The 27,634-nt window shown below is 36.5% G+C and overlaps 1 protein-coding gene across 9 annotated transcripts in view; it reads right to left on the bottom strand.

The window, feature by feature from the left end:
- The window catches only part of DMD (dystrophin), a 2,565,910-nt gene that overhangs the window by 2,137,055 nt on the left and 401,221 nt on the right, over window positions 1-27,634 (bottom strand). For 2 of the 9 annotated variants that reach the window (XM_043895267.1, XM_043895264.1), the window contains exon 1: window positions 26,013-26,277. The exons of the other annotated variants lie outside the window; for them this stretch is intronic. In XM_043895267.1, the coding sequence (XP_043751202.1) occupies window positions 26,013-26,043 (31 nt within the window). In that variant the 5' untranslated portion in view covers window positions 26,044-26,277. Of the gene's footprint in view, window positions 1-26,012; window positions 26,278-27,634 lie in introns of those variants that run through there. 9 annotated transcript variants of the gene reach the window in all.

Below are 27,634 nucleotides of genomic sequence, written 5' to 3'. Positions count from 1 at the left end.
TATATATATATATACACACACACACACACAAACACACACCAGATACTAGAACAAAAAAAGATAATTATAATGAAAGTGTTAAATGAACTCAGTTCCTCATATGCATTTATTTATTTAAAAAGCATTAACTGAATACCTTTATATTCTAAGCCGTATAATTATTTCTAGGTCCAGGGTGGGAGAGCACAACAATGAAATAACACTACCACCATAATCATGATAAATCAAACCCCTTACCTTCAAGGAATTTAAATTCTAAAATTAAAGTGGCAAATAGAGCAAACAAGGTACATTTCTAAAGAGTTATGCCATCAGAACACTTTGAAAGCACACCGCACCTTGTCTGATGGAGTGAAGGGGACTATGAAGAAGGTGTTATGAAATGATTTCTCGTGGGCTGACATGAATACCAAATTGTAATAGATAAAGGTTTTATCAAGAAGAGGGGTGCATGGAGAGGCATTTCAAGAAAATGTAGACCTAATAATATGAGAGCAGGAGGTTTGGGGGTTCCCACCTAGGACCCTCTGGCTAAAGGGCTAAAGTAGGAAGTAAGGAGAGTGGTGAGAAAAACAGCAGGGGTAGTAAGCTGGGTCCAGATAACACAGGACCTTGCACATTCCATGAAACTGACAGCAGTCGATAGCAGTGACAAATATTTTCCAATTTGTGAGTTAAGGTCATTTTTAAGCTTGTAACCTGTAATAATCTCTTTGAATGAAGTTCTCATATTCATCTGCACTAATCAGTATCTTTTGGTGCAAGAGAGTTCTAAGTGAATGTGGATTTTACCTAACTTTTAATTTCCTTTAGGAATCTAAACTCATTCAATATTTTCACAAGATAAGAACTATAATCAAAGCAGAGAGCTTTATTTCATCTAACAAAGAATAGTCCTTCACAAAGGAATTGCAGATATCCTAATCAATGATTATTCCGATTGTTCTCCCTGTTGGAAGACACTATTTCCTGTTTTGTGTGTCGCCCAGATAAACAATGGTACCACCATGCCTCTAGTACAGGACAAGAATTATTTTATTACATAAAATGTTATTATTTTAAAGTCTGTCTTGTATTCAAAACCCAGTCTTCTAATAGGATTTATAAATGATGTCATCCTGCCTCTGCCTTGCTGAGCCCTGCATGATGAGGACTGCACATGATGAAGTGTGTATGTGTTTTCTGTTTCTGTGAGGTCAATTTGTAACTGCACAACCCTTCCAAAGGAAATGGCTAAACATTAGGTCTAACTTTTGTCTTTAAAGCTACTTAAATTAATTGACTGCACATTTGAAAATTACTGCTTATATATATATATATGCATTCCAGCGATTTCTAAAGGGATGTAAGTACAAATATACACAGTATGAATCTCTATTTCCCCAAGTCAGAAGCTAGGAAGTCAACAGTGACATTTTTTTTCTCTACAACTGTTCTCTCTTTGCTCATTACCTAGTCAAATTCTATTAAGTTTTACCAACCAAATATCTAGATATCTCTCAAACACATTCCACCTTTTCCATCCCCTAATGTCCTACTAAGGCTCTTTTTGGGGTAAAACCACAACCTTCTTACACTTGTCTCCAGAACAATGGCTCAGCACAATCTGCTCCTGGTGTGTTTTTCAGTTGTTCTCTAATAGGTCAAAAAGCAGGGCTGTAAGTATGTACAAGTGATATAGAAATAACAGTTGTTACTGTGTAAAGCTCACAGCCTATTGGGAACCAAAGTCCTGCAGACAAGTGAATTAAAGGTAAGAATTTAAGGGTAACAGAAGAAAAACAGGCACGAAACTCTCAGAATTAAGGAGGAGGAAATGGCACACCACACACTTCATTTACATCTAAAGAAGGCTTTATTTCTTCTCCTCCAAAAATACTCATGTTGAAAATCTAGTGAAAGACGCCATCTTATTTCCTTTGACCTTTTTCCCCCTTGTGTTTAAAGGAATAGCCTTGATCTTCAAGGCATATCAGACATGTTAGATTTTATTCTATGACCAAACTTATTAACTAAGAATGCAAACACATTCACATTCATTCCAATTAACATTAAACGACACTCTCCCAGTGAACAAGATGTCAATAATCATGCTGTTAATTGCAGTCAATGAAATGAAAGGCTGTACTCCTAGGCTGCATGCATATTTGTACTCATAAATTGACTACCAATATCAAGAAGTACATACCTAACTCAGAAAATGTAGCAGATGCTTTAAGATAATATTTGTCACATAATGCTGAGTAATAGGTTGCAATTTAATTTCAAATTACTTAATTTCTTGGCCTTGGAAATTAGACATACAGATTTCACACTTAAATGAGCATTTTGTTTATATATATATATTAAACTTACTGAGATTTAAAATTTCATCAGTTTTCAAATTTAGGATGGAGAGGAAATATGTCCTAATGTTTTAAATTCCTTCTGTTTGAGTTTTGGTTTATATAGCAATAATCTGTGCCTACTTTAAAATTATCTTTAAGCAGGAAATTATTCTTCTTCCTTTTAGAGGGAATGAATTTAAGGGAATGCTATAAGCATATCCACTAGCAAAAGTTATTCACATCTCTGAGGCTACCTATTTTATATGGGGAATACCTTACTTTAGGAAACACATATTGGAGCTGCTGTGTTTTTCTTTCCTAACATACACTCAAACATACATACCACCTGAAAGCTGGATTTCATCTTCAAGAAAAAACTCTAAAATGGGTCCAAATGAATTCTAAGTATAGAAATGAAAGGCAGATGTTCTTTTTCCCACTAAACACTAACTCCAAACTCCCTTTTGCAGCCATGGAAATTTACGTTTGAAAGAATTCTGAGGATAAGTCAGCATATACAAGATAAGTACTTGAATAATATGAATACTTATGTGACTATAGCAATCAATTATACTCTTTAATAAAAGATACACTACACCTACACTATACCTACATACAAGTTTAATGGTTTCCTGCAATTGGAAAAATACTTGACAACTTAGTTGATTAATATCCTTTTTATACTTCTATTATAAATGGGTATGGTTTTGTTTATTATAAGTAGCCAAGATTCCAAAAGGGCATGCTATGTCTGGGCATAGCATTTTAATGTGAACAATTAAAATGGACATGCAAAACTGTATACTTGGGATACAGGCTGAATCAACAGTCTAAGTCATTTTTCAGAACTCTGGGCATATATGTGCATAATTCTATTTTCTGAAAATTATTTGACATTACTTTCTACACTATATTTCTAAAATATTAGATATCATTATTAAATGGTTTAGGTCAAAAGAAATTTATGGGCGACTGATCTCTCTTTCCATCACTTTTGGATATGAATGAATGAATTCAACACACATTTTTGAGCTTCTACCTATTTCATGATAATATTTTAAGATATATGAGACTATAAGCACATATAAGACATGGCTTGCAACATCCAGATGTAAGTAATCTAACAGTAGGGACAATATAATTAATAAAATTATAATACCATTAATATAGACTCAGCTACCTGATTTGTCAAGTGAGAATTGTACTCCTTCACTACAGTTTTATTTTAGGGAGCAAATTATATATAAGAAATGTTTCCATCATTATCATTCATTATAAAAGGTAATGCACATATGCAGATTAATTATTCAAGGGTACAACTTGATTTACACATGTCTTACGTTAGAACTCAGCTCTCCTTCTATTTCTTGTTCATAGTCTGTACTTTCAGTTTTCAATTCTATATCACATGTGTGCAATGTAATCCCCAGCCAGAATGCCTATAAGCTTAATTTAGGTACAATGTATTATTCAAGGCCTGGATTGTTTATTGGTTCAGTAGCCCTTTACTTTTGGCATATGAAGATCAAAACTGGGACATATAATCTATTTTAGCTGAAGACTTAATACAGTAGTAATATATGCCTTCATTAAGAAAATTTAATCATAGAGCTATCATCATAAGTTGTCATAGATAAAACGAGTCTGTATCATGTCTTTTCCTTGGTTAAAGTTTTTTCAAGTCAAAATAGATTGGCACAATGTCCCATTAAAAATGTTTTTAAAACAAATAATGTGCTCAGAGATAAAATATGAAAGAAAAAGTTACTATATTTGCAGAAACTCAATTTCATTTTAAATCAGGTCAGAGGACCCACTGCTTCAGCCAATCATTATTATCACTCAAGCCAGTTTTTCTAATAAAATGCCTGGGTACACCCGATGTATGGATTTCAGTCATGCATGAATAGTATGTTAACATAATGTAGAAAATATAGTTCACAGGCACTTCTAAAAAAAAAAAAAAACTTACAAGCATTATTGAGTGCAAAAGAGTCTACCTAATAAATATGAATAGGCTGTTAGATGAACTCAGTCAATGCTATTTTTAAGAAACCCTTGAATTCTGCATGTTTGAGTCATTCAACAGACATTTCTCACCTTGAGTTTGGGCATACGTGTAATGGGACTCTGCTTGTGCACATAGTTACCTAGTGACTAACTTGCCTTTTATAAACGAGCTCCATTCCTGATTAAAAGAGACGAAAGGTTTCCAATCATTGTGGACAGCCCTTAGGGCGGAAAATGAGCTCAGGAAGGCATCTATCTGAAACCAAATACTCCCTGGAATGGACATTCCGTTCTAAGTCCCTTCAGGGAAAGGCCAACAATAGCTCAAGCAGAAGCAAACACTTGTCTTCAAGATAGTCCAAGCCAACCGTTACTTCCTCAGCAATTTGTCCTCAGACACCCAGTTGGAGACTTACAGCTCCTGTGCCCATATCAAAAAACTGCAGGCCCAGCATGTTTTTAATGTGTGAACAGAAATGATTCTCAGAATTGCTACTCTTCCTTCCTGCCTCTGTACAGCTTGGTGTTAATTTGATATTGCTGAACATGTAGCCCCTCGAAGGGATCCCCACAAGTTAGGCTTTTTTTTTTTAACTCTGAGACTTCTTGAGACTGAGAAAAAAATAGAGGACAAAAATTTACAGAGATAAACCAAAAGGCACTTCTGACTGCATGCATGATCCAGATTTTGAAACTAACATTTTAGTCTGAGATTGATAACTTTTACAAAATTCACTGAGCACTTAGGAAAAAATCATGTTCTAAGGATTATCCTCTTCTACTTCATTAGTTATCATATCGTGTATGGGAATATAGTAATACACGCCAGTGTTAACTGTTAAACATAAACCTTTTTCAGGCTGCATGTCTGAGTTTCAAACACAAAATTATTCCATGCCTATACCAGTCAAACAAATGCAATCATTCACTTATATTTCACCCAACAATTAAGTCAAAAGGAACCCATAGATAAGAGGCACCAACCCTCCTCTCAAAGAGCAAGGAATTAAATCAGAGACAGCCTGACACTGAAAAAGAGGATATAATTACTTGCATACAATGATCTCCAGTGAACTTTCCCTGAGAACCTAGAATAGGGGTAATATATGCTGACCTAGGGGGAGTCAGGAACAGCTTTGAACACTTTTCTGTAAGCTAACATGAAAATAATGAATAGAAATTGTTAGTGGAAGATACGTGGTGATAGCATTTTTTTTGAGAACATAACAATTATACTCATCTCACATGCTAGCAAAGTAATGCTCAAAATTCTCCAGGCCACAGGACTGGAAAAGGTCAGTTTTCATTCCAATCCCTAAGAAAGTCAATCCCAAAGAATGCTCAAACTACTGCACAATTGCACTCATCTCACATGCTAGCAAATAATGCTCAAAATTCTCCAAGCCAGGCTTCAACAATATGTGAACTGCGAACTTCCAGATGTTCAAGCTGGTTTTAGAAAAGGCAGAGGAACCAGAGATCAAATTGCTAACATCTGCTGGATCATCGAAAAAGCAAGAGAGTTCCAGAAAAACATCTACTTCTGCTTTACTGATTACGCCAAAGACTTTGGCTGTGTGGATCACAACAAACTGTGGAAAATTCTGAAAGAGATGGGAATAGCAGACCACCTGACCTGCCTCTTGAGAAACCTATATGCAGGTCAGGAAGCAACAGTTAGAACTGGACATGGACCAACAGACTGGTTCCAAATAGGAAAAGGAGTACGTCAAGGCTGTATATTGTCACCCTGCTTATTTAACTTATATGCAGAGTACATCATGAGAAACGCTGGGCTGGAGGAAGCACAAGCTGGAATCGAGATTGCCGGGAGAAATATCAATAATCTCAGATATGCAGATGACACCACTCTTATGGCAGAGAGTGAAGAAGAACTAAAGAGCCTCTTGATGAAAGTGGAAGAGGAGAGTGAAAATGTTGGCTTAAAGCTTAACATTCAGAAAACTAAGTTCATGGCATCTGGTCCCATCACCTCATGGGAAATAGATGGGGAGACAGTGGAAACAGTGTCAGACTTTATTTTTTGGGGCTCCAAAATCACTGCAGATGGTGACTGCAGCCATGAAATTAAAAGATGTTTGCTCCTTGGAAGAAAAGTTATGACCAACCTAGACAGCATATTAAAAAGCAGAGATATTACTTTGTCAACAAAGGTCCGACTAGTCAAGGCTATGGTTTTTCCAGTGGTCATGTATGGATGGGAGAGTTGGACTATAAAGCTGAGAGCCAAAGAATTGATGCTCTTGAACTGTGGTGTTGGAGAAGACTCTTGAGAGTCCCTTGGACTGCAAGGGGATCCAATCAGTCCATCCTAAAGGAAATCAGTCCTGCATATTCATTGGAAGGACTGATGTTGAAGCTGAAACTCCAATATTTTGGCCACCTGATGTGAAGAGCTGACTCATTGGAAAAGACCCTGATGCTGGGAAAGATTGAAGGCAGTAGGAGAAGTGGATGACAGAGGATAAGACAGCTGGATGGCATCACTGACTTGATGGACATGAGTTTGGGTAAATTCTGGGAGTTGGTGATGGACAGGGAGGCCTGACATGCTGCAGTCCATGGGGTCACAAGTAGTTGTACATGACTGAGCAACTGAACTTAACTGAACTGACTCGTGGAACCACAATTTTGTGGCTAAGGAGAAGTTTGTATTGTGAGGAACAATAGATAAAGAGGTGAGAGATGTGAACAGGTACTACACTAGAAAGAATCCTGTGTGCTGGAGGTTTGAATTGCACCTTGTAGCTACAGGATTCTCTAAAGGATATTAAGCTAGAGGTTGCTTCAGTCATGTCCAATTCTTTGCGACCCTATGGACTGTAGCCCACCAGGCTCCTCTGTCCATGGGATTCTCCAGGTAAGAACACTGGAGTGCGTTGCCGTGCCCTCCTCCAGGGGATCTTCCAATACAGGGATCGAACCCATGTCTCTGCATTGGTAGGCAGGTTCTCTATCTCTAGCTGGGAAGCCCTAGACTGGGAAGCAATTTGAAGGAATGATTTAAGATGAGATTAAAGGAAGGCAATCATATACATACACACATATTCATACACAGAGAGATTGTTTCTTGATCTATGTATCTGTTTGTACAATTTGTTATTTCTTTGGAAGTTATATAAATATAAGCAATTCATTACTCTTAATATTTATAATAATGCAAAGAAAAAAAAAAGATTCCCAATACCTGTGCCACTCACTAAGCAGTTTTATATAATTCCTTTTAATGCCAACAAGATGTAAGCTTTGTGAAGCAATATTGTTATTTCTAATTTTTTACTGAGGACAATCTGTATTAGATATGCTTAGCTCAGTGCCAGGCACTGCATAAATCATAGTTAAAGATCTGCTTGATTATGCTTATTTTGCTTGGTAGGTAAAGTCAGGTTGAAAACAAAAGTAATCTAAGGCCCTGTCCAGTGTCTATGTCCATGGACCAGCCTAACCTCTGAAATACCAGCTCTTTCTACGTAGGCATTTTGGTCATAAACAACCTGAAGCATAATACCTCACAAGGTAGGACATTTAGAACGCAGCTTAAATCACAATGACATTTTGTTCAATACGTGATGCATGTTCCTGTATAATAGAAATGGACTGCATTCTAGTGAGTTAGCATTAAACCATCCTTTGCCTGGGCTCTGAGTGGTGGATTTATTAATTTATAAGACTTATTTGTTTATTAGGTCTGGTGATGATACACTAGCCGTTAGGACACTGAGGGCTTGTTAAAGGTTTAACACTGTATTAAAAAAATTTATTTTGCAGTAAGTATAAATTCACAGGAATTTGCAACAAAATATGCAGGGATGTCTTACACAACCTTCATCCTACATCCTACATCCTACAGTGTTGACGACTTGGGTTACTGCAGTGCAATGTCAAAACTGGGAATTGGCTGGCATAATTCACAGAATTTTCAGACTTTACCAGCTACACATACACTAATCTATAACCCTGTGTGTGTGTGTGTGTGTGTGTGTGTGTGTGTGTAGTTATATAGTTTTACCAAGTATAGCTTTGTATACCAAATACCACAATCGAGACACAGAATAGGTCCATTACCTCACACTACCTCGTGACGCCACTAAACAGAACACCCCCAATTCCTAACCTGTTGTAACCAATACACTCTGTTCTTTATCTGTATAAATGTGATTCAATAATGCAATATAAAAGGAATAACAGTATGTAAACTTTTGATTCTTTTACACTCAGCTTAATGCCTGAGATCTATCATAGTTGTTGTATGAATATAAATTGTTCATTGCTTTTTATTGCTAAGTAGTATTTAATGATGTGGATGTACCACAGTCTGTTTTACATACACCCATTGATAGACATTTGGGTTGTGTCCAATTTCTGGCTAGCAACAAGAAAGCTGGCATAAACATCCATGTAGATGTTTTTGTGGGAACCTAAGTTTCCGTTTTTGAGGATAAATATACAAGGGTAGAATTGCTGGGTTGTACAGTAATTGCATGTTTAGTTTTAGAAGAAAAGGTCAAACTGTTTTCTAGAATGGCTGGACCATTTTACATTCCCATCCCATTGAGACCCAGTCTCTGCATCCTTGTCAGCTTTGGTGTTATCACTCAAAAAAACTTATTTGTAATAAAATTGTATATAGTTAAGGTTGTGCAACATGGTTTGATATGCACATACACAGTGAAATGATTACTAAAGTTAACATAGCATCATCCCACATACTTATCTATTGTGATGGCAGCATCTGAAATCTATCCTCTTAACACATCTCCAGCATTCAATACAGTGTTATTGATCATAGTCACCATGCTGTACATTAGATCTCTAGAGTCAATCATCCTACATAACCACAATCTTGTACCTTTAATCGATATCTCCCCATTCCCTCCAGCTCCCCACCCCTGCTAACCCCCTCTATTCTCTACTTCCATGCATTTGATCTTTTTAGGTTCTACTTATGACTGTGACTGGCAGGCTCCAGGCCATGAGGTTGCAAAGAGTTGGACATGACTGAGTGACTAATATATTACTACTCACTATTATGGCTGAGACTGTACAGGTTTTTTTCCTTCCATGTTTGGCTGTAAGTTGTCATCTTTATCTTATAAAATGGGAATATTGTTATTAATGATATATTTCTATACAGTGTAATTTATTTTTATTGCAAAACTCTTTCTGCCCTTTCTCGGAGGGATTATTTTAAATTTGCCTTGAAGTCCTCCCCACCTTATACACCTCAGGACAAATCACTGAGTGGTCAGCGTCTCTTCTCTAAAACATCTTAAAATGAAATAACTACTTTGTTTTTACACCCAAATATATATCTCAAGCTTGTTTAGGTTAAAAAAGGCACCTCTTCTTCAAGAGAGAGATTGGAAAAGTATGAGTCTGATTTTTCCAGAATATTCACAGATAGCAATTGGGAAGAGGGAAAAAAGAGAACAAATGTAAGAGACAAAAGAAAAGGACTACACTAGTGTAGAATCAAGGAAGAACATCTAAAGCATGAAGGAGGCAGTTAATACTGACAAGTGTCACTGAGAGTTTACAAAGACAGATGATAGAAAATGTACATGAGTTGAAAACAGCTAAAAGCAAAACAAAATGATATGAACAACCAAAATATTCTAGAGTAAAATGGAGTATGGGGAATTAAAGAAGGAAATAAAACCCAATGACAAAATCCATACCTTCAATACTTATTTATATACATTAAGCTCCAACCAGAATTAAAGTGCTTTTGTTGTCATTTAAAATGTTCATAAAGCAGAATAAAATTATCATTATTATAACATGTTCTTGTATTTAAACAGCTGTAATAAACAGTGTGCAATGAAATTTTAAACACCAATTCACTCACTCAAAAATTCCACTTGGCTCCGGGAAGGTTCTGTACAAACCTACAGAATGTACAATGCCAGGCATGAACGCGAGGGCAAACCGGGGACTTGTTCCTGGTTCAGGAGAAACAATGGCAAGCAAAAACAACTGATGGGCATGGGTTTGTGGAACTTACAACAAAATCTGATTGATAAGCATTAGTCACGTGTCAACTCCATGGACTGTGGCCTACCAGGCTTCTCCATCCATGGGATTTTCCAGGCAAGAATACTGGAGTGGGTTGCCATTTCCTTCTCCAGGAGATCTTCCCAACCCAGGGACTGAACCCAGGTCTCCCGCATTGTAGGCAGCCACTTTACCATCTGAGCCACCAGGGAAGTCCATACATCCAGGGAATTATAACACGGCTATGTGTTACAGAGGCATGTGACATGGTAGAGAAACTTTATCTACTCTGGGAGTTTTGACTTCTACTCAGAGGGAGTGGCTGATAAGGGAAATTGATATTATCTAGGTGAGAGAGAGAGAGAGAAAAGAAAGAATAGTAAGTACAAAAGCCCTGTGCAGAAAGGAAGCAAGGCCTATTCAAGGAACAGAAAGAAAACCAGAAAGGTGGTAAGGTGGGGGAAGCATTACAGGAGCTGAAACCAGTATCTAGATCTTGTTTTATTTTCTTTTGTTTTCCATATAGTCAACAGAAGCTACAATGAAGTGGATGTTGATAAAGCAGGTGCTGGTATTATCATACTTAGCTGACTGGATGGATTTTAGAGATTAGAGTGAATGGGGAAGAGGTGAAGCAAAGAAACCAGAAAGGAAAGTGCTTCTGTATTCTGAGTGAGAGGGAGCAGCTTGATTATACAATCAGAACCCTAGTATGGGAGAGAAAATAAAGAGAAGTGGATCAAAAGCATTCAGGAGATAAAACCACAGTGATAGGCAGTGGTTTAGAAATAAGAGGGTGAGAGAGACAAAAGTTTCAAGGATGAAATAGGTTTCTAGTTTGTGAAACTGAATGGTTAGGTAGCACCATTCACTGATAAAGGGAACAACAAGAAAAGCTCAGGTTTTGTGGGGTAGATGGGAAGTTCCACTTGGAGTGCAGATGGCTTTGTCACATACAAATGGAGATGCCAACCAGGCAATTGAAATTACAGTTCTGGACTTCATTGCAGAAATGTGAGCTAGAGATATAATGTAGCCAGTTATCTGCAAATAAGTGTTAATAAAACCACACACATGCACGTGGGTACAATGACTATGGAAGGGATTATAGAATCAGAAGACAACCCTACTAGGACTGACTTCTGAAGAATTAGTATTTAAAGGCTGAGTAGAGAGAACGAGAACACGAAGCAGACTGAACAGAAACATCCAAAGAAATGGGAAAAGCCTAGGAGAGTGCAATGCACAGATCTCAAGGGAAGACATTTTTTAAGAAGGGAGAAAATGCTCAATACTGACCATTGTTTCAAGTTCAAGAAAGAAGCAGAAACTTTTTTCTGAATTGGTTTTAGTGACATGGCATTCTTTACTTCACTTGAACTAAGTCAGGTGAAGTTTGAATAGAAAAAAAAAATGAAAGCACCACATTTTTAGGGGAAAAAAATCTCAATATCTAGTTCAACTAATGGATATAAAAAGTAGAAATATATTACCTTATTTTATTTTTATATCTGTATCATACTATCAGGATAGTATGATAATTCCATTTATAATAATGTTTTCTTAAAAATTATCAAAATCAAATTGCTATTATAGTGTTTCACATTAAAATGAAATGACTGGTAGCTTCTTAACGAATGAAATAACAAACTATAACTGTCTAATTGGGAAATGAAATATGGATATAACAAATCATTTCCCCATTTTTTCCCCAACTGTGTTGTAGTTTTCTTTATATTTTCCAGATGGAAGAGATTATTTCAGTTTTGTTTTAATAGAAACAGTTATATTTAATAATATAAATATTATTATTTATACATACTGACTTTATATATATCAGTAAAGCCACATTATTTCTGTTCACAGTTTGTTGTTGTTCAGTTACTAAGTCGTGTCCAACTCTCTGCAACCCCATGGACACATGGCTTCTCTGTCCTCCACTAAATCTTATTTTTGTGGGCCCAGTCCTTGTTTTTTTCTTCATCTAGCACAGTAGCCTATGTACAAGTGAAATAAAATCAGGAAGACATCTAATGAGATCCTTCTGAGGAACCTGCTGTAGATGATTACAACAGATCAAGGGTTACATTAGTTCTATTCTATGATCTTCCGAGTTCACACAGTCAAAAGGCTGAGAAAGGAATAAAACACTAAAACAAGTGATCTCTTATGGATTATCATCATAGATAGCCCCTGAGAAGGTCTAGAGGATAGATATGAGGTTTTTCAGGACATCTCAGTTTTTTTTTCTTTTATTTTTTAAATCACAAATAAGGCTTTTAATTATTTAGCTTCTTACTTATAGTACTCACATAACAGAAACTGAAAAATCCATGTTGTTGTTTAGTCACTAAGTCAGGTCTGACTGTTTGAGATCCCCTAGACTGACTAGCCCACCAGGCTCCTCTGTCCATGGGATTTCCCAGGCAAGAATACTGGAGTCGGTTGCCATTTCCTTCTCCATTTTTTTTTCCTTTTAGCCAATTGATTTTTTTTTTTTAAATTTGGGCCACACCCCAAGGCATGTAGTTTCCTGATTAGGGATCAAACCTGTACCCCCTGCATTAGAACACAAAGTCTTAACCACTGGATCACCAAGGAAGTCCCAGGACATCTCAGTTTTTTTAATCTAAGAAACTACAATATGCCCGGTTCTGTAGTTTTTAAGTGAACATAAATTTTATGAGTTTTTTTTATAGGAACATTCTTAATAAAACATTTAGTTTTTGTTAGAAGATACCTGATTCTTTTCCATTTTCTGATTTGTTCTATCCCTTCTAGAGCTCTGGCAGACACTCTCCTTCTAGAGCTCTGGCAGACACTCTCCATCAAAATCTGAGAGGTTTTGACAGCTGACTGATTAAGAACCTGAATCCTTGGGTCACTCTACTACCATTCAAATCCTGACTCCAGTACGTACAAACTGAGCTACTATATGCAAATTCCTTCAGCTTCCTGTCCCTCAGTAACTATATCTGTTAAATACAAATGTCTATATCTCCTCTCTCCCAGAATTGTAATGAGCATTAGCTGAGATGCATATAATATACCCAGAGAAATGCTTGGTATGAAAGTTATATATTATTTTTGAAGACTAGGTGGACCACAAATACTGTTATGTACCTACAAGGAACTGTCAATAATTGTGTGTGTGCTTAGCTGCTCAATTGTGTCTTTGCGACCCTATGGACTGTAGCCCTCCAGGCTTATCTGTCCATGAGGATTCTCCAGGCAATAATAATGGAGTGGGTCACCACGTTCTCCTCCAGGGGATCTTCCCAACCCATGGATGGAACCCAGGTCTCTCACACTGAAGGAGGATTCTTTACCATCTGAACCACCAGGATAGCCCAACTGTTTAGGTAGGATATATCAATGCCTCATTAATTCTTGTCTATGAATCACTGTTCCTTCTGCTCATTCTCTAATTCACATTTCCATATGCCCAAACTCTAAGGCCTACTTATAAATGTGGATTCTTCAATGAAACTTTCATAATCACATAATCTATGAGTAATCATTTATGGCTGATTTGCACCATGGTTTATAACTCTCTTGACATATTACAGTAGTGGTATTTATGAGTATATGTGTGAGTGTGTATATAGGTGTTTGCCTATTTTTCTCTGACTTTGAGCTGTAATTTCATAAAAGGGAGAAAGAATATTGCAGGTGTTCAACTATGTATATTTATAAGCAAGTAAAATAAAGTAAAGCAAGTGGAGTTGCTCAATATCATATCATATCATTCTATCTAGTCCTACTTCCCCCCAAGCTAACTGGTAAGTACATTACACTCATCCATGACTAACTTTCAATTACTCAAGTACCTTCTAGCTCTTCAGTACAATTCCAGTCTTATTTAAACTGAATTGTCAATGTTTTCTAGGTATTTTTACCATTTTTCCAGATTTAAGGATAATCAATTTTACTAATGGTTCTCAAGAAATCTTAGACACTTTTCCAATAAACATCTATATTAACTAAAATAACATTAAGGTGCAAACCTTCCTTGTCATATCAATCCAATTCTGTATTCTCTAAAGGATGATTTTTCATGTTGCTTAACAACTCTGACTGAGCAATTGAAATTCAGACTATGATAAATGTTTTACACTGAAGGCTCATTTCATTATACAGTAGTCAGTTGAAATGGGGTTTCCGAAGAAGGTATTTTTAGGAAGCACAGAGTACATGAAAAAGCTGAAGACATTATACAATTTAAATATTTATTGAAGCTTTTCTACTAAGGCAACATTTTGGTGATATCTCATAGAAATACGGGAAAGGAAATTAGGGGTAACTAGATGGTAGAGACTGTGGAAACCAAGACACCTGGTGCTGTGAGTGAGTTTCACATTCACAAAGTCATTAAATTGGAGAAGGAAAGGCACGCTCCTCCTTACAGACATATTATTTCCCTTAGGATTTCAACATTCATTCTAAATATACCTCTTAGATGATTTTCTGAAGTGTTTTTGTCTCCCTTTCTGAATTCCTGACTTCCTCCTCTTCTCGCTCGATATGACCTTTGTAGCCAGTCTAATCTACGCTCATTAGGGACATTAAACCAAATTCCTAATGATTATACAGCAGAGGTGATGAATAGATTCAAGAGATGAGATCTGGTAGACAGAGGGCCTGAAGACTATAGACAGAGGTTAGTAAAATGGTATAGGAGGTGGTGACCAAAACCATCCCAAAGATAAAGAAATGCAAGACGGTAAAGTGGTTGTCTAAGACCTTACAAATAGTTGAGAAAAGAAGAGAAGCAAAAGGCAAAGGAGAAAGGGAAAGATATACCCAGCTGAATACAGAGTTTTAGAGAATAGCAATGAGAGATAAGAAAGCCTTCCTAATGAGCAAAGCAAAGAAATAGAGGAAAACAGTAGAATGAGAAAGACTAGACAACTCTTCAGGAAATTGGAGATACCAAGGGAATGTTTCATGCAAGGATGGGTACAATAAAGGACAGAAAACGGCAAAGACCTAATAGAAGTACAAGATATTAAGAAGAGGTGGCAAGAATACACCAAAGAACTATACAAAAAAGTCCTTAAAGACCTGGATAGCTATGTTGCTGTGGTCACTCACCTAGAGACAGACATCCTGGAGTGTGAAGTTAAGTGGGCCTTAGGAAGCTTTAGAAAGTGCTGCACTCAATATGCCAGCAAATTTGGAAAACTCAGCAGTGGCCACAGGACTGGAAAAGGTCCATTTTCATTCCAATCCCTAAGAAAGGCAATGCCAAAGAATGCTCAAACTACCACACAATTGCACTCATCTCACACACCAGTAAAGTAATGCTCAAAAATTCTCCAAGCCAGGCTTCAGCAATACGTGAACCGTGAACTTCCAGATGTTCAAGCTGGTTTTAGAAAAGGCAGAGGAACCAGAGATCAAATTGCCAATATCCACTGGATCATCGAAAAAGCAAGAGTTCCAGAAAAACATCTATTTCTGCTTTATTGACTATGCCAAAGCCTTCGACTGTGTGGATCACAATAAACTGTGGAAAATTCTAAAAGAGATAGGAATATCAGACCACCTGACCTGCTTCTTGAGAAACCTGTATGCAGGTCAGGAAGCAATAGGTAGAGCTGGACATGGAACAACAGACTGGTTCCAAATAGGAAAAGGAGTACCTCAAGGCTGTATATTGTCACCCTGCTTGTTTAACTTATATGCAGAGTACATCGTGAGAAAGGCTGGGCTGGAAGAAGCACAAGCTGGAATCAAGATTGCCAGGAGAAATAGCAATAACCTCAGATATGCAGATGATACCACCCTTATGGCAGAAAGTAAAGAGGAACTAAAAAGCCTCTTGATGAAAGTGAAAGTGGAGAGTGAAAAAGTTGGCTTAAAGCTTAACATTCAGAAAACTAAGTTCATGGCATCTGGTCCCATCACCTCATGGGAAATAGATGGGGAGACAGTGGAAACAGTGTCAGACTTTATTTTTTTGGGCTCAAATATCACTGCAGATGGTGACTGCAGCCATAAAATTGAAAGATGCTTACTCCTTGGAAGGAAAGTTATGAGCAACCTAGATAGCATATTGAAAAGCAGAGACATTACTTTGCCAGCAAAGGTCCGTCTGGTCAAGGCTATGGTTTTTCCAGTGGTCATGTATGAATGTGAGAGTTGGACTGTGAAGAAAGCTGAGCGCCAAAGAATTGATGCTTTTGAACCGTGGTGTTGGAGAAGACTCTTGAGTCCCTTGGACTGCAAGGAGATCCAACCAGTCCATCCTGAAGGAGATCAGTCCTGGGTGTTCATTGGAAGGACTGATGCTGAAGCTGAAATCCAGTACTTTGGCCACCTCATGCGAAGAGTTGACTCATTGGAAAAGACCCTGATGCTGGGAGGGATTGGGTGCAGGAGGAGAAGGGGACGACAGAGGATGAGATGGCTGGATGGCATCACCGACTCGATGGGCATAGGTTTGGGTAGACTCTGGGAGTTGGTGATGCACAGGGAGGCCTGGTGTGCTGCGATTCATGGGGTCACAAAGAGTCGGACACATATGAGCGACTGAACTGAACTGAACTGAGGAAGCTTCATATGAACAAAGTTAGTGGAGGTGATGGAATTCCAGCTGAGCTATTTCAATCCATAGAAGATGATGCTGTTGAAGTGCTGTACTCAGTACGTCAGCAAATTTGGGAAACTTAGCAGTGTTCACAGGACTAGAATGATCAGCTTTCATTCTAATCCCAAAGAAGAACAATTTCAAAGAACGTTCAAACCACCACACAAATGTGCTCATTTCACATGCTAGCAGGGTAATGCTCAAAATCCTTCAAGCTAGACTTCTGCAGTGTGTGAACTGAGAACTTCCAGATGTACAAACTGGATGTGGAAAAGACAGAGGAACCAGAGATCAAATTGTCAAGATACGGAAGATCACAGAAAAAGCAAGGGAGGTCCAGAAAAACATCTGCTTCATTGACTATGCTAAAGCCTTTGACAGTGTAGATAACAACAAACTGTAGAAAATTCCTAAAGAGATGGGAATACCAGATCACCTTACCTGCCTCCTAAGAAATGTCTATGCAGGTCAAGTAGCAACAGTTAGAACCAGATATGGAACAACAGACTGGTTCCAAACTGGGAAAGAAGTATGTCAAGGCTGTATTTTGTCACCCTGCTTATTTAACTTATATGCAGAGTACATCACGGGACATGCCAGGCTGGATGAAACACAAGCTGGAACCAAGATTGCCAGGAGAAATATCAACAACCTCAGATAGGCAGATAATACCACTCTAACGGCAGAAAGTGAACAGGAATTAAAGAGCCTCTTGATGAGGGTGAAAGAGGAGAGCAAAAAAGCTGACTTAAAACTCAACATTAAAAAACAAAGATCATGGCATCTGGTCCCATCACTTCATTGCAAATAGATGGGGAAAAAGTGGAAACAGTGTCGGATTTTATTTTTTTGGGCACCAAAATCACTGCGAACAGTGAGTACAGCCATAAAATTAAAAGACACTTGCTCCTTGGAAGGAAAGCTATGACAAATCTAGACAGCATATTAAAAAGCAGAGACATCACTTTGCTGACAAAGGCCCATATAGTCAAAACTATAGTTCTTTCAGTAATCATGTACAGATATGAGAGGTGGAATATAAAGAAGGCTGAGTACCAAAGAATTGATGCTTTCGAACTATGATTCTGGAGAAGACTCTTGGGAGTCCCTTTGACAGCAAAGAGATCAAGCTAGTCAATCCAAATGGAAATCAACCCTGACTATCCATTGGAAGGACTGATGCTGAAGCTGAAGCTCTAATACTTTGGCTACCGATGTGAAGAGTCAACTCATTGGAAAAGACCTGGATGCTGGGAAAGATTATGGGCAGGAAGAGAAGGGGGCGACAGAGGATGCGATTGTTGGATGGCATCACCAACTCAATGGACATGAGTTTGAGCAAATTCTGGGAGATAGTGAAGGACAGGGAAGCCTGGCATGCTGCAGTCCATGGGGTTGCAAAGAGTTAGACATGACTTAGTGACTGAACAACAAGAGCCATTAAGTCCCCAATAAAGAAGTAGGCTTCACATTCCCAGGTTCCCTGCACCCATGCTCTCCATTAAAAACTTATTCCACACCCCCAATTCTTCCCATTATTCTAGCTCCCTTCAAGTCTTCCCCTTCTAAATGGTACTATTATCCACCCAATTCTACATGCCATAGAAAGCACCACATCCAACTCAATACTAATTCCTATTGACTCCATCTCCTAGGTAAATCTTAAATCAATCCACTTCTTTCAACTCCAATGTTACCATTCTAATCAACATCATCTTCTTTTATCCCTGGAGAAACTACCAGATTGAGAGCTTCAGACTGATAGCTCCTCATCTACTTTTAACACCTTCTAATCTCTTCTTCACAAAACAGAATACTATTCTTAAAAAAAAAAAGCAAAAAACACACAAGCATAGTCATTTCACCTCCTTGACAGAAACCTTTAAAAGCTAACCATTGATTTTACTATACAGAAAACTAAAATCATTGCCATGAGCTCTGAGGCACTGAATGATTGGACCCCAGGCCACTGTATCAACTGCATGCTTGTTTAAACTGCCCCACTTAAGAAGGTCTAGGAAAGCTGACCTTCATTTAGTTCTTTCTTCATAGCATGTTACACCTTCACATATGTTGATCCCTCTGAAAGTAACATTTCCCTCTTTTTACCTCAGACAACTATGAGCCAACTCCATTCTGCATTGTCATACTTTGAATGCTGATTTCTTAGGAATCCTTCCCCCAATTTCTAATACAAGTCTAGGTCTCACTAGTATACATTTTTCTAACAAGGCATACATTATTTTGTAGTCCTTATCCCAAATGCAATTTAAATAGTGCATGAACATTATATATATATATTTCCTCTTCTAAATTCTAATCCCAGTGAGCGCACTTATTTAGAACATTATCTCCAGATCATGGCACAGTATCTGGCACAAGTAGGTGCTCAACACGTCCTAGTTACCTGACTAAATGCATGAATAACAAATGGTTCCTTCTTTAAACAATGGTCACGGAAACCCACGCAATACAAAGTTTAAGGAGCCACTTCCTCTGATACTTTTATTTCTGGATTTATTTAGAGAGCCACTCTATTTCTAGACATTTAAAGGAAAACACTGCAAAGTCCATAGGCTTGAGCGAAGTAAACTCTGTGATAACACTTGGTGCTCTCTGACATAGCCCATTAGAGACGGGGTATGTACACCTAATCCAGAGGAATTCTCTAGCTCTTCAGCAGCTGTTCCCATGGCTCCTGACCTGCCCTTCAGGCTCTACTAAATCAGGATTCCCCAGCTGTCTGAGCTTCCAGTAAGCTCCTTCAGTTAACCACCTACATGCCAACATTGCTTGTATCTGGTTACACTCTTTAGAGTCTAGTTTCCCCTTTTCCTTCCTAGTTATTTTCCAATATATCAGAGCCACTGAGGTTCACCACTTTCATACATAATTTTATCTGTCCCTCAACTATTTTGGAAACATTTTGCCTGCTTAGTCAGCAATCTATTTCTAATATTGCCGCCATGAGCATCTATATATAAAGGAATTACTCAGCTTGCCTTTGATGAAAATACTTGAGCAGTTCTGACTCTGATTTTTTTTTTTCCTTTCTTGTGTCTTTAGTTTGACCTCACACAGTTTCCAAGGCTAATATCTGCACTTGTAAGAGTGTGCTGACTCCTGTGCCCTTTAAGTCGGCACTTAGCTCCAGCTAAGGTACTATTGCTGCTGTAATCTGATAAAGGAGCAGACAAGTTGTGTGCAAATAAAGATGGGTGCCAAGAATGAGCAAAAAGCCACCGATGTTTATGCCCTTTTATAGTCCTGATTCCATGACAGTCTTAGCGAAAAGCAGAGTGGGAGGAGGGAGAGCAATTTAAAACAAAACAAAGCAAAAGCCAAGAAGAGGGTGAAAACCTTGAAAGGTTAACCCCTTTATTTGCCCATAATTGGGCATACTGAGACATAATAATGTTAATTGTGCTCAATGAATACTGGTCTTTTAAAAACACCAATTATTTCATAAGGTTAGAGATAAAGAACAGCTAAAAGCTGAAGATAAACTGACAAAAACCTGTATATTAGTTTGGCATATATAAATCCCTCATTGCTGTAATGCCTGTGAATGGGTTGAATTTACTAAATATATTTATTAAATATTTATTAAGTGTAAACTAAGAGTGTGACAATGTAAGCATTTTTCAAAGTTTCTTTAAAATTCTGTTAACTGTTTAAAACTCATTCAGCTACCTACATTCTGACTTTATCACATGGATAAGCACTGGCTTCCATACCATGCACTTTAATATTCCTTCTATTAATTAAAGCAACCCAGTTTTCTCTTAAAAATAAATAATAAAATAAAAATAGAGGCAATGTTCTTCCTCAGATTCTAAATATGTTAAAGTAGCCTTAGACACATTTCAGCTTTAAAAATTAATATACAGGAAACCATTTTCCTAACATTTAAAATTTATGGAAAACCAGTGGCTTAAAGTTATGTAGAATCAAAATACTGAATTACCAGTTCTGGAAGATTCATTTATCCACACCCCAAACAACAGCAGCATCAACATTTTACCAGCATAGCATCAAAATGACAGTTCCTTTCCAATTAAAGGATAATTGTTAATTCTCCCCACCTTCCTTTGGTGAAGAATGGGGTGAATAATGACAAACCCAAAGTAAGGCACTGAAGCAGAAGGTAAAAGATAATAAGGAGACTGGGAAGAAACTGATTTCCAAACTCAATCCAGATTGCTAAAAACACTTGCTTTCTCTGGGCTTAGAATCATTACAGACTATGCAAAGTCACCTCTCGGGACTGTAGGGCCCCAGAAAATTGCTCTATGTCTTCTTTCACCTACTGAAATTCTGAGGTCTTGTGAATGAATATCAGAACATAAGGACTGAGCACAGAGCTGGATGAAAATTTTTTCCTTAAAATGGTAGCCCGAATGGAAGACTCCAGCTCTGGGAGCAAGGGCATTGACCTTGGCCTTTGTTAATGGGCATGTGGGGGATTCCGTGTGGTCACAAGACTAGGACTCTTCTAAGCATGAATGAGCAGGGTCATTCCCTTTCTTCACCCTCATTTGCCTGCTGCTTGTCAGAATTGTGGCTGAGACATTTAAGATTCTCTTAAACCACTAGAGCCACGGCTTTTGGTTTTGTGGCCATATTCAGGGCAGAGCAGTAATCTTGAGTGGGGAAAGCAAAAGGGCATGTCTCTTGGAGTTAAAGCATTTCAGAATTTCTGGAGGAGCCATCTGGTTTAAAAAGGCACTAGCAAAATTCTAATATGCTGTAATATTGGATACACGGGAAAATAAGCTTTTAATACCCTAAGTTTTGGAAAAAAGCAAACCAAATCATCTTAGCTGCTACTCTTTAAACTATCATTTGCATATGAGTGACTCACAAAAAGCAGGGCTATTCTCCCTTTCAAGAGAGGCTATCAGAATCTCTGAAAGACGTTTTCACTTATAATATTAATTAGAGGAAGCTTGACATTTTACAAATATAAAGATGTTAGGACAATTCTACATGTGACAGAAGTAGACAAATCCATTCCAAATTGGCAAAATAATAAGCTACACTATAGCACTGCCTGGGCTTCCCAGGTGGCTCAGTGGTAAAGAATCCACTTGTCAATGCAGAAGATGCGATGTGGGTTCGATCCCTGGGTTGGGAAGGTCCCCTGGAGAAGGGAAAGTCAATCCACTCTAGTATTCTTGCCTGGAAAATTCCATGGACAGAGGAGCCTGGTGTGCTACAATCCAGGGGGTCTCAAAGTAGTCAATCAAGATTTAGCAACTGATCACACACACACACACACATACACACACACACACAGAGAGCACTGCCAACCTATTTTTCATATCTGTATTAAAATTAAACTTCAGAACTCCAAATACATTATGAGTATTCCTCTGTCAATATTGTATAGCATGAAATTCCAATGACTTTTAATAAATGGATGTTTTTAAATGAGGAAAAAGATGAAGACCACAAGATGTTTATTTTTTTTGCTTGTTTGAGTTTTGAAGATCGGTCTGCTCCATGGACCATACTGCCAAAGAAAAGAGTTTCATGAAATTATGCTATGGTACTTGGCTGCATTCAATTAAAAAAAAATAAGTCTTCTCATATCCCATACTGCAGCCTATAACTTTCCCAACAAAATGTCCCTATATGAACCAACTACCTTGATAACAGAACACAAATCTCATAGGACTATGGCAGGACTTTGTGAGAAAGAAAACTGTGGCCTCCCTCTGAATCCAATCACACCCTGAATGTGCTGTATAAAAATAAACCAAGGTCATCATTATTCCTTCTCACTGTGATTTGGCTTGCCTTCAAATTACATACTCTGTATATCTGAAATAACTGCACCGCCTCCATTAACTGAGTTTGACATCACTTTAATCAATGTATCTTTTCAGAATGAAAGGCAGAAATGTCAAATTCCTACGATTATAAACTCCTTTAACTCTCTAATCTGCATTAAGTAAAAGCTTGTCTTTGAGAAATAATATATACTTTAAAGAAATATAACTAGCATCAATTTTCTTTTAAAATGGAGTAAAAGAGATTCAACCGCAACAAATCTCTTCATACAGAGATGATTTCCCATGAAATGTCCAAAGCTTAAGTCTGCAAGTGCTTCACTTATATTGGCTCCTCCCAAGTCCCACCTGATTTTATACTCATAATTTTGTATTAGTTTTCCAAAAAGAGTCCCCTTCCTTCAACTGTTCAACCTCAGGCCCCATAAAACCTATGTCTGCTTCTTCCTTCATGGTTTGTGATGTTTTGTCATTACTCTTGTCAGTATCTATTCAAATGATGCAGATTTAAATAGAAAATAAAACATATAAACAAAAAATTTGGAATATATATATATAACTCAATCGCTTTGCTGTATAACTGAACATAACAGAGCATTGTAAATTAACAATACAAAAAAATGAGTTTAAAAAAAGAAAATTAACTTTATAGAAAAGTTAATTTCCAATTAATTTTCAAGGTCTCTCTTAGGTAACTCAGTACTCTGTGATTTAGATGTGTATGTGTGTTTTATATAAAAATACAGAGTCACACCAAAATATCATGTTTCTTGCATTTGTAATGCAAGAAAGAATGGTTTAATGAAAAATATGATAAATCATTTTTAATAAGTTAGGGAAATATTACAGCAGAAAGTGGAAGGGTAAGGAAAGTTTGGGAAATCACTTTGTTTTATTTTTGTGATAAAACCATGATGAAAGATAATAAAATAGAATTAAGAAATCTTGACTTTTCCAGAGAACAAAGATTTTAATCTCTTTTATTAAACCATCCAAGTGGTTAAGAACTTTACAATTTGTTTCACATGTAGCAAATAACTTGGCCTACAAAGATTTCAAATGAATACTTTAGGACTAAAGAGGAAGCTGTATTAATATCTCTGTCCAAATTATGAATTTATATTTCAGTACTCTCTAGCTGGAGTAGTGTCAACCAACACCTCTCTTCCTTAAATAACAAATTTGCACAGAACATTTTGTGGTCTTTAAGTTTAGAGTAACAATTATAATGATATTTTCTACTGTATTTTTGATACTGCTATGCCACATAAGAGACACAGAGAGCTTCTTATTAAGAAGTATATTATCTATTTAGATCAGCAATCTCTTTTTCATAGTTAAGATGCCCTTAAAAGACTCTGCAAATGAAATTCTAAAAGATGATATTACTAGACTTTAAGAAAATTTGCATCATTTAAAAAATTCTAAAGAAATATATAATTTGCAATCAATTATTTGAATGATTCTTTGCAAAACAGTATTTAAGTAATTCTAAAAGTAAGCAACACTTGTGTTAATACAGTGTTATTCTCTATTAATTGGTAACTATTTTGGTTAAAACCCAACCAAGTGTACTCAAGTTTTTCAAACCAATGCAATTTAAAAAACTGGATTCAAATGTCAATACATTCAAAGACTAGCATGTTGCCAGTTAATAAAAGTTAATGTATAATGTAACTTTGTGAATATCTTCATTTTCTCTTAAGAAATTCATTGCCATTTAGCCTAAGTAGTACCTGATAACTTCAAAATGTACTATAATAAAGTCCTACCAGGCTTGTCCAAAAAGGTTAGCTTTCTTCAAATTCTGATTAAGAATTTAAAAAGTCATTTGAATCTATGACAAAGTAGATGGTTTGTTTATCTTGCTCCATGTCAAAATTAAAATTCTGCTACTCTCCCTAAATTGCTCTATATACTGGTTTATGGTTTTAATTTTGTAGCTGTATCAATTGATCAAGTGATGAATATGTATGTGTTACAAAGAACAAACATATGGCTTTGTATTTTTGTAATATCTGTAAACTGAATGGCTTTTCTATCAGAAATCAATTTTTACATCTGTCAAAGAAATTTATAAAGGAAATTATATAAAAATGTTTTACTACAAAATCCAGTAGCATCTTTTGTAAATCAATAAATGCACAATGTTGATTTCTTTCCACAATTTGTTCTCAGAGGTGAAACCTCTCTTGTGACTCTTTTCCCAGAAGTTTTGAATAGTTACTTATTTAGAGAGATTTCAGTTCTTTCATTCTTAATTATAGACCCTCATATCTATTTCAGAATGACTATAATCCACAAGTGAAACGCAGGTGAAAAAAAAAGATAATCTTCATCCACCTCTTTGGGACACACTGTACCCCTCATATATTATTTGTATATATTATTTTTACTGTTGTCACATGGTCAGTTTTTACATTTTTTATTAATCATTTTTACTTTCTTAAACAAAAAAGTTGGAGTTTATATTAAAAAGTCAAGCTAAAAAGTTTTACTGAAAAGTTAGGTCATCATAGACATGAAACAAAATTGTGACTTGAATGCAAATTATGATTAAAAGCCCCTCATGTTTTTCTGTTCTTTTCTTAATATGGTACTTTTGTACCTGGTTGATTGCAGAGATCATACCATCATTTGAAATAATTTTTAATGATATGCTACAGAAAAGAACATTAAAAGTACTGAATGTAGTATGAGAAGGGAACTTTTAAATTAAATATTTATCAGTACTTCTCAATCTCCATTTATCCACAACAAATCATTTTATTCTCTATCTTCCCCCCATAATAAGCCACATAAAACTTTTCTAACCTTGAGGCATCCACATGTCATTCCCATAGAGCAATTAGTTCATTGAGAATATATGTCAGTTCAGTACTCCACATGTAACTATTACTAAATACAAAAACATCAAATAATCATGATAGTAACTCATATACACAAACTATTTAACAGCAATTTAAATTGTTTGTTACAAATACTCCAAGCCAGTTATGCATATTCTATTACTGTAGTAGTTTCTTAAATAAGAAAGATGTTATTTTTGCAAAAGAAAAAGCTTAAATGCTAACTCATTTATATTGAAAAGTTTTCCCAGTGAGAAACATGTACACCTGCACATATATATGTGTAATATATACATATATATAACATTTATGCTTAATCACTATCCACTATAATAAGTTTAAATCAATCTGCCTAATCAGTGAGCTTGCCACAAACTAAAAGTTATGCCATGGTAAAAAATATTTTTAGTTACTTTGTACTTACAACAGTCCTCTACTTCTTCCCACCAAAGCATTTGGAAAAAAGAAAAGTATATATCAAGGCAGCGATAAAAATCTTGGTAAATTTTCTTTCAACTTTATTGCTTCAGTAGGTTTAGGAATGATGAGAAACCAATCAACTTCAGCAGCCTTTAAAAAATAAGACTTCAGTTTTTTTTTTTTTTCCCCCTATTCGTAGTCTCTGAAGCTAATTGCCTCCAAGATCTGAGTCCTGTAAGGGGAAAGTGAGTGATCCCAACACTGAGTGAGTCAACATAGTAACTGATGCCAGGATTCTGTAGAGGCCCCTGGATATTTTGAATTCCAGGACCTGCGCAGAAGCAAGTGACCCGCCTTTTCTCTCAAGTTGGTTTCCCATAATAGGATTGCCCATGGCCACTACATATAAGGTTGTGCTTCCAGCATGGCAAGCCCTGTGAATTCAAATAGTGTTCAAATGTGTTCTCATTAATATCTAAACCAGAATAGCCCAGAGGATATAGTATTTGCTCTCAAAGCCTTCTTAACATAAAAACCCTTCAGTACACAACTGTAACAAGACGTTCTGAAATTTCTATGCACCTTTCCAGAATATCAGAGCAGAAAATTCTGATCCAGATTAGCCTTTTAAATGCCTTTTCTTTTTCCTTCTTTCTTTTTTTTTTTTTTTTACCATTCTCACTAGCACTAAAACTTTCACTCCACTGAACAAAAAGAAATGCCCAGAATCATCTATGCATTTGTTATATATCCACTGTCTATCAAACTTCATTTCTACCCTGGGGATCCAATCAAAAGTCATATATTGATGATGCCAACAGTCTGAATAAGAGAAGAAACAGTGGAATGAAGCAGCTGAGCTCTGAAGGCAGAATATATATAGCTCTCATGGGAAAGGCTTCTGCTAAAATAAAGAGCCTTTAAGAATGAAGTGAAGAAATCCCCCTAAAATGCTCAATTTTTGTTGTAGCAGATGATAAAACTTTTTTTTTCACTAACAAATTACTCTTCCTTCAATTTTCTTGCTTAGATTTATTTAAAACACCATCCTCTTAGACACCGAGTTAATGATCAACTCTGTAATGATTCTCAGAAGAAGTTTTCTGTATTAAATGAACACAACTCTAACAAACCGTTCAAAATGTTTCTAAACTATTCTTTGCCAAGAGAAGGCTTCTTTATCTCCTTTCTTATTTTTATTTTTAATGCAATAGGTGAGCCCAATATTTATAGGAAATACTGGTAACGCATTTCAGAAAGATATTTCTTCTGCAATTACTATAATCTCTGCTAAAATTATTTGAGTGTTTTTATAGTACCATTTGTTAAAGTGACAGACTCATTTTTCTATGTCAAGCATTCAATTGCTTGGCACAGAAATAAATTGTAGATAAAAATAGGAAAAAAAAACCTGACATATGGGAGTCAGACTATGATGTTTACTTTAATAGTGAGTTATACATTTTATATTTTTGAATATTAGAATATTACCAATCTCCTCAATAAAATCTGTATGAAATAAAACACAAGCCCTGATTTTAATTTGGGGGTAACTGTACTTAAATTACTATCATCCAAAGTAGATTTAAAATTTTCTCTATAGGTCACCTCATCTCTTTAGTGTAG

The sequence above is a fragment of the Cervus elaphus genome, chromosome X, assembly GCF_910594005.1.
Source record: "Cervus elaphus chromosome X, mCerEla1.1, whole genome shotgun sequence".
In the NCBI taxonomy this organism is placed as follows: Eukaryota; Metazoa; Chordata; class Mammalia; order Artiodactyla; family Cervidae; genus Cervus; species Cervus elaphus.
This window is presented reverse-complemented; position numbering and strand designations above follow the sequence as displayed.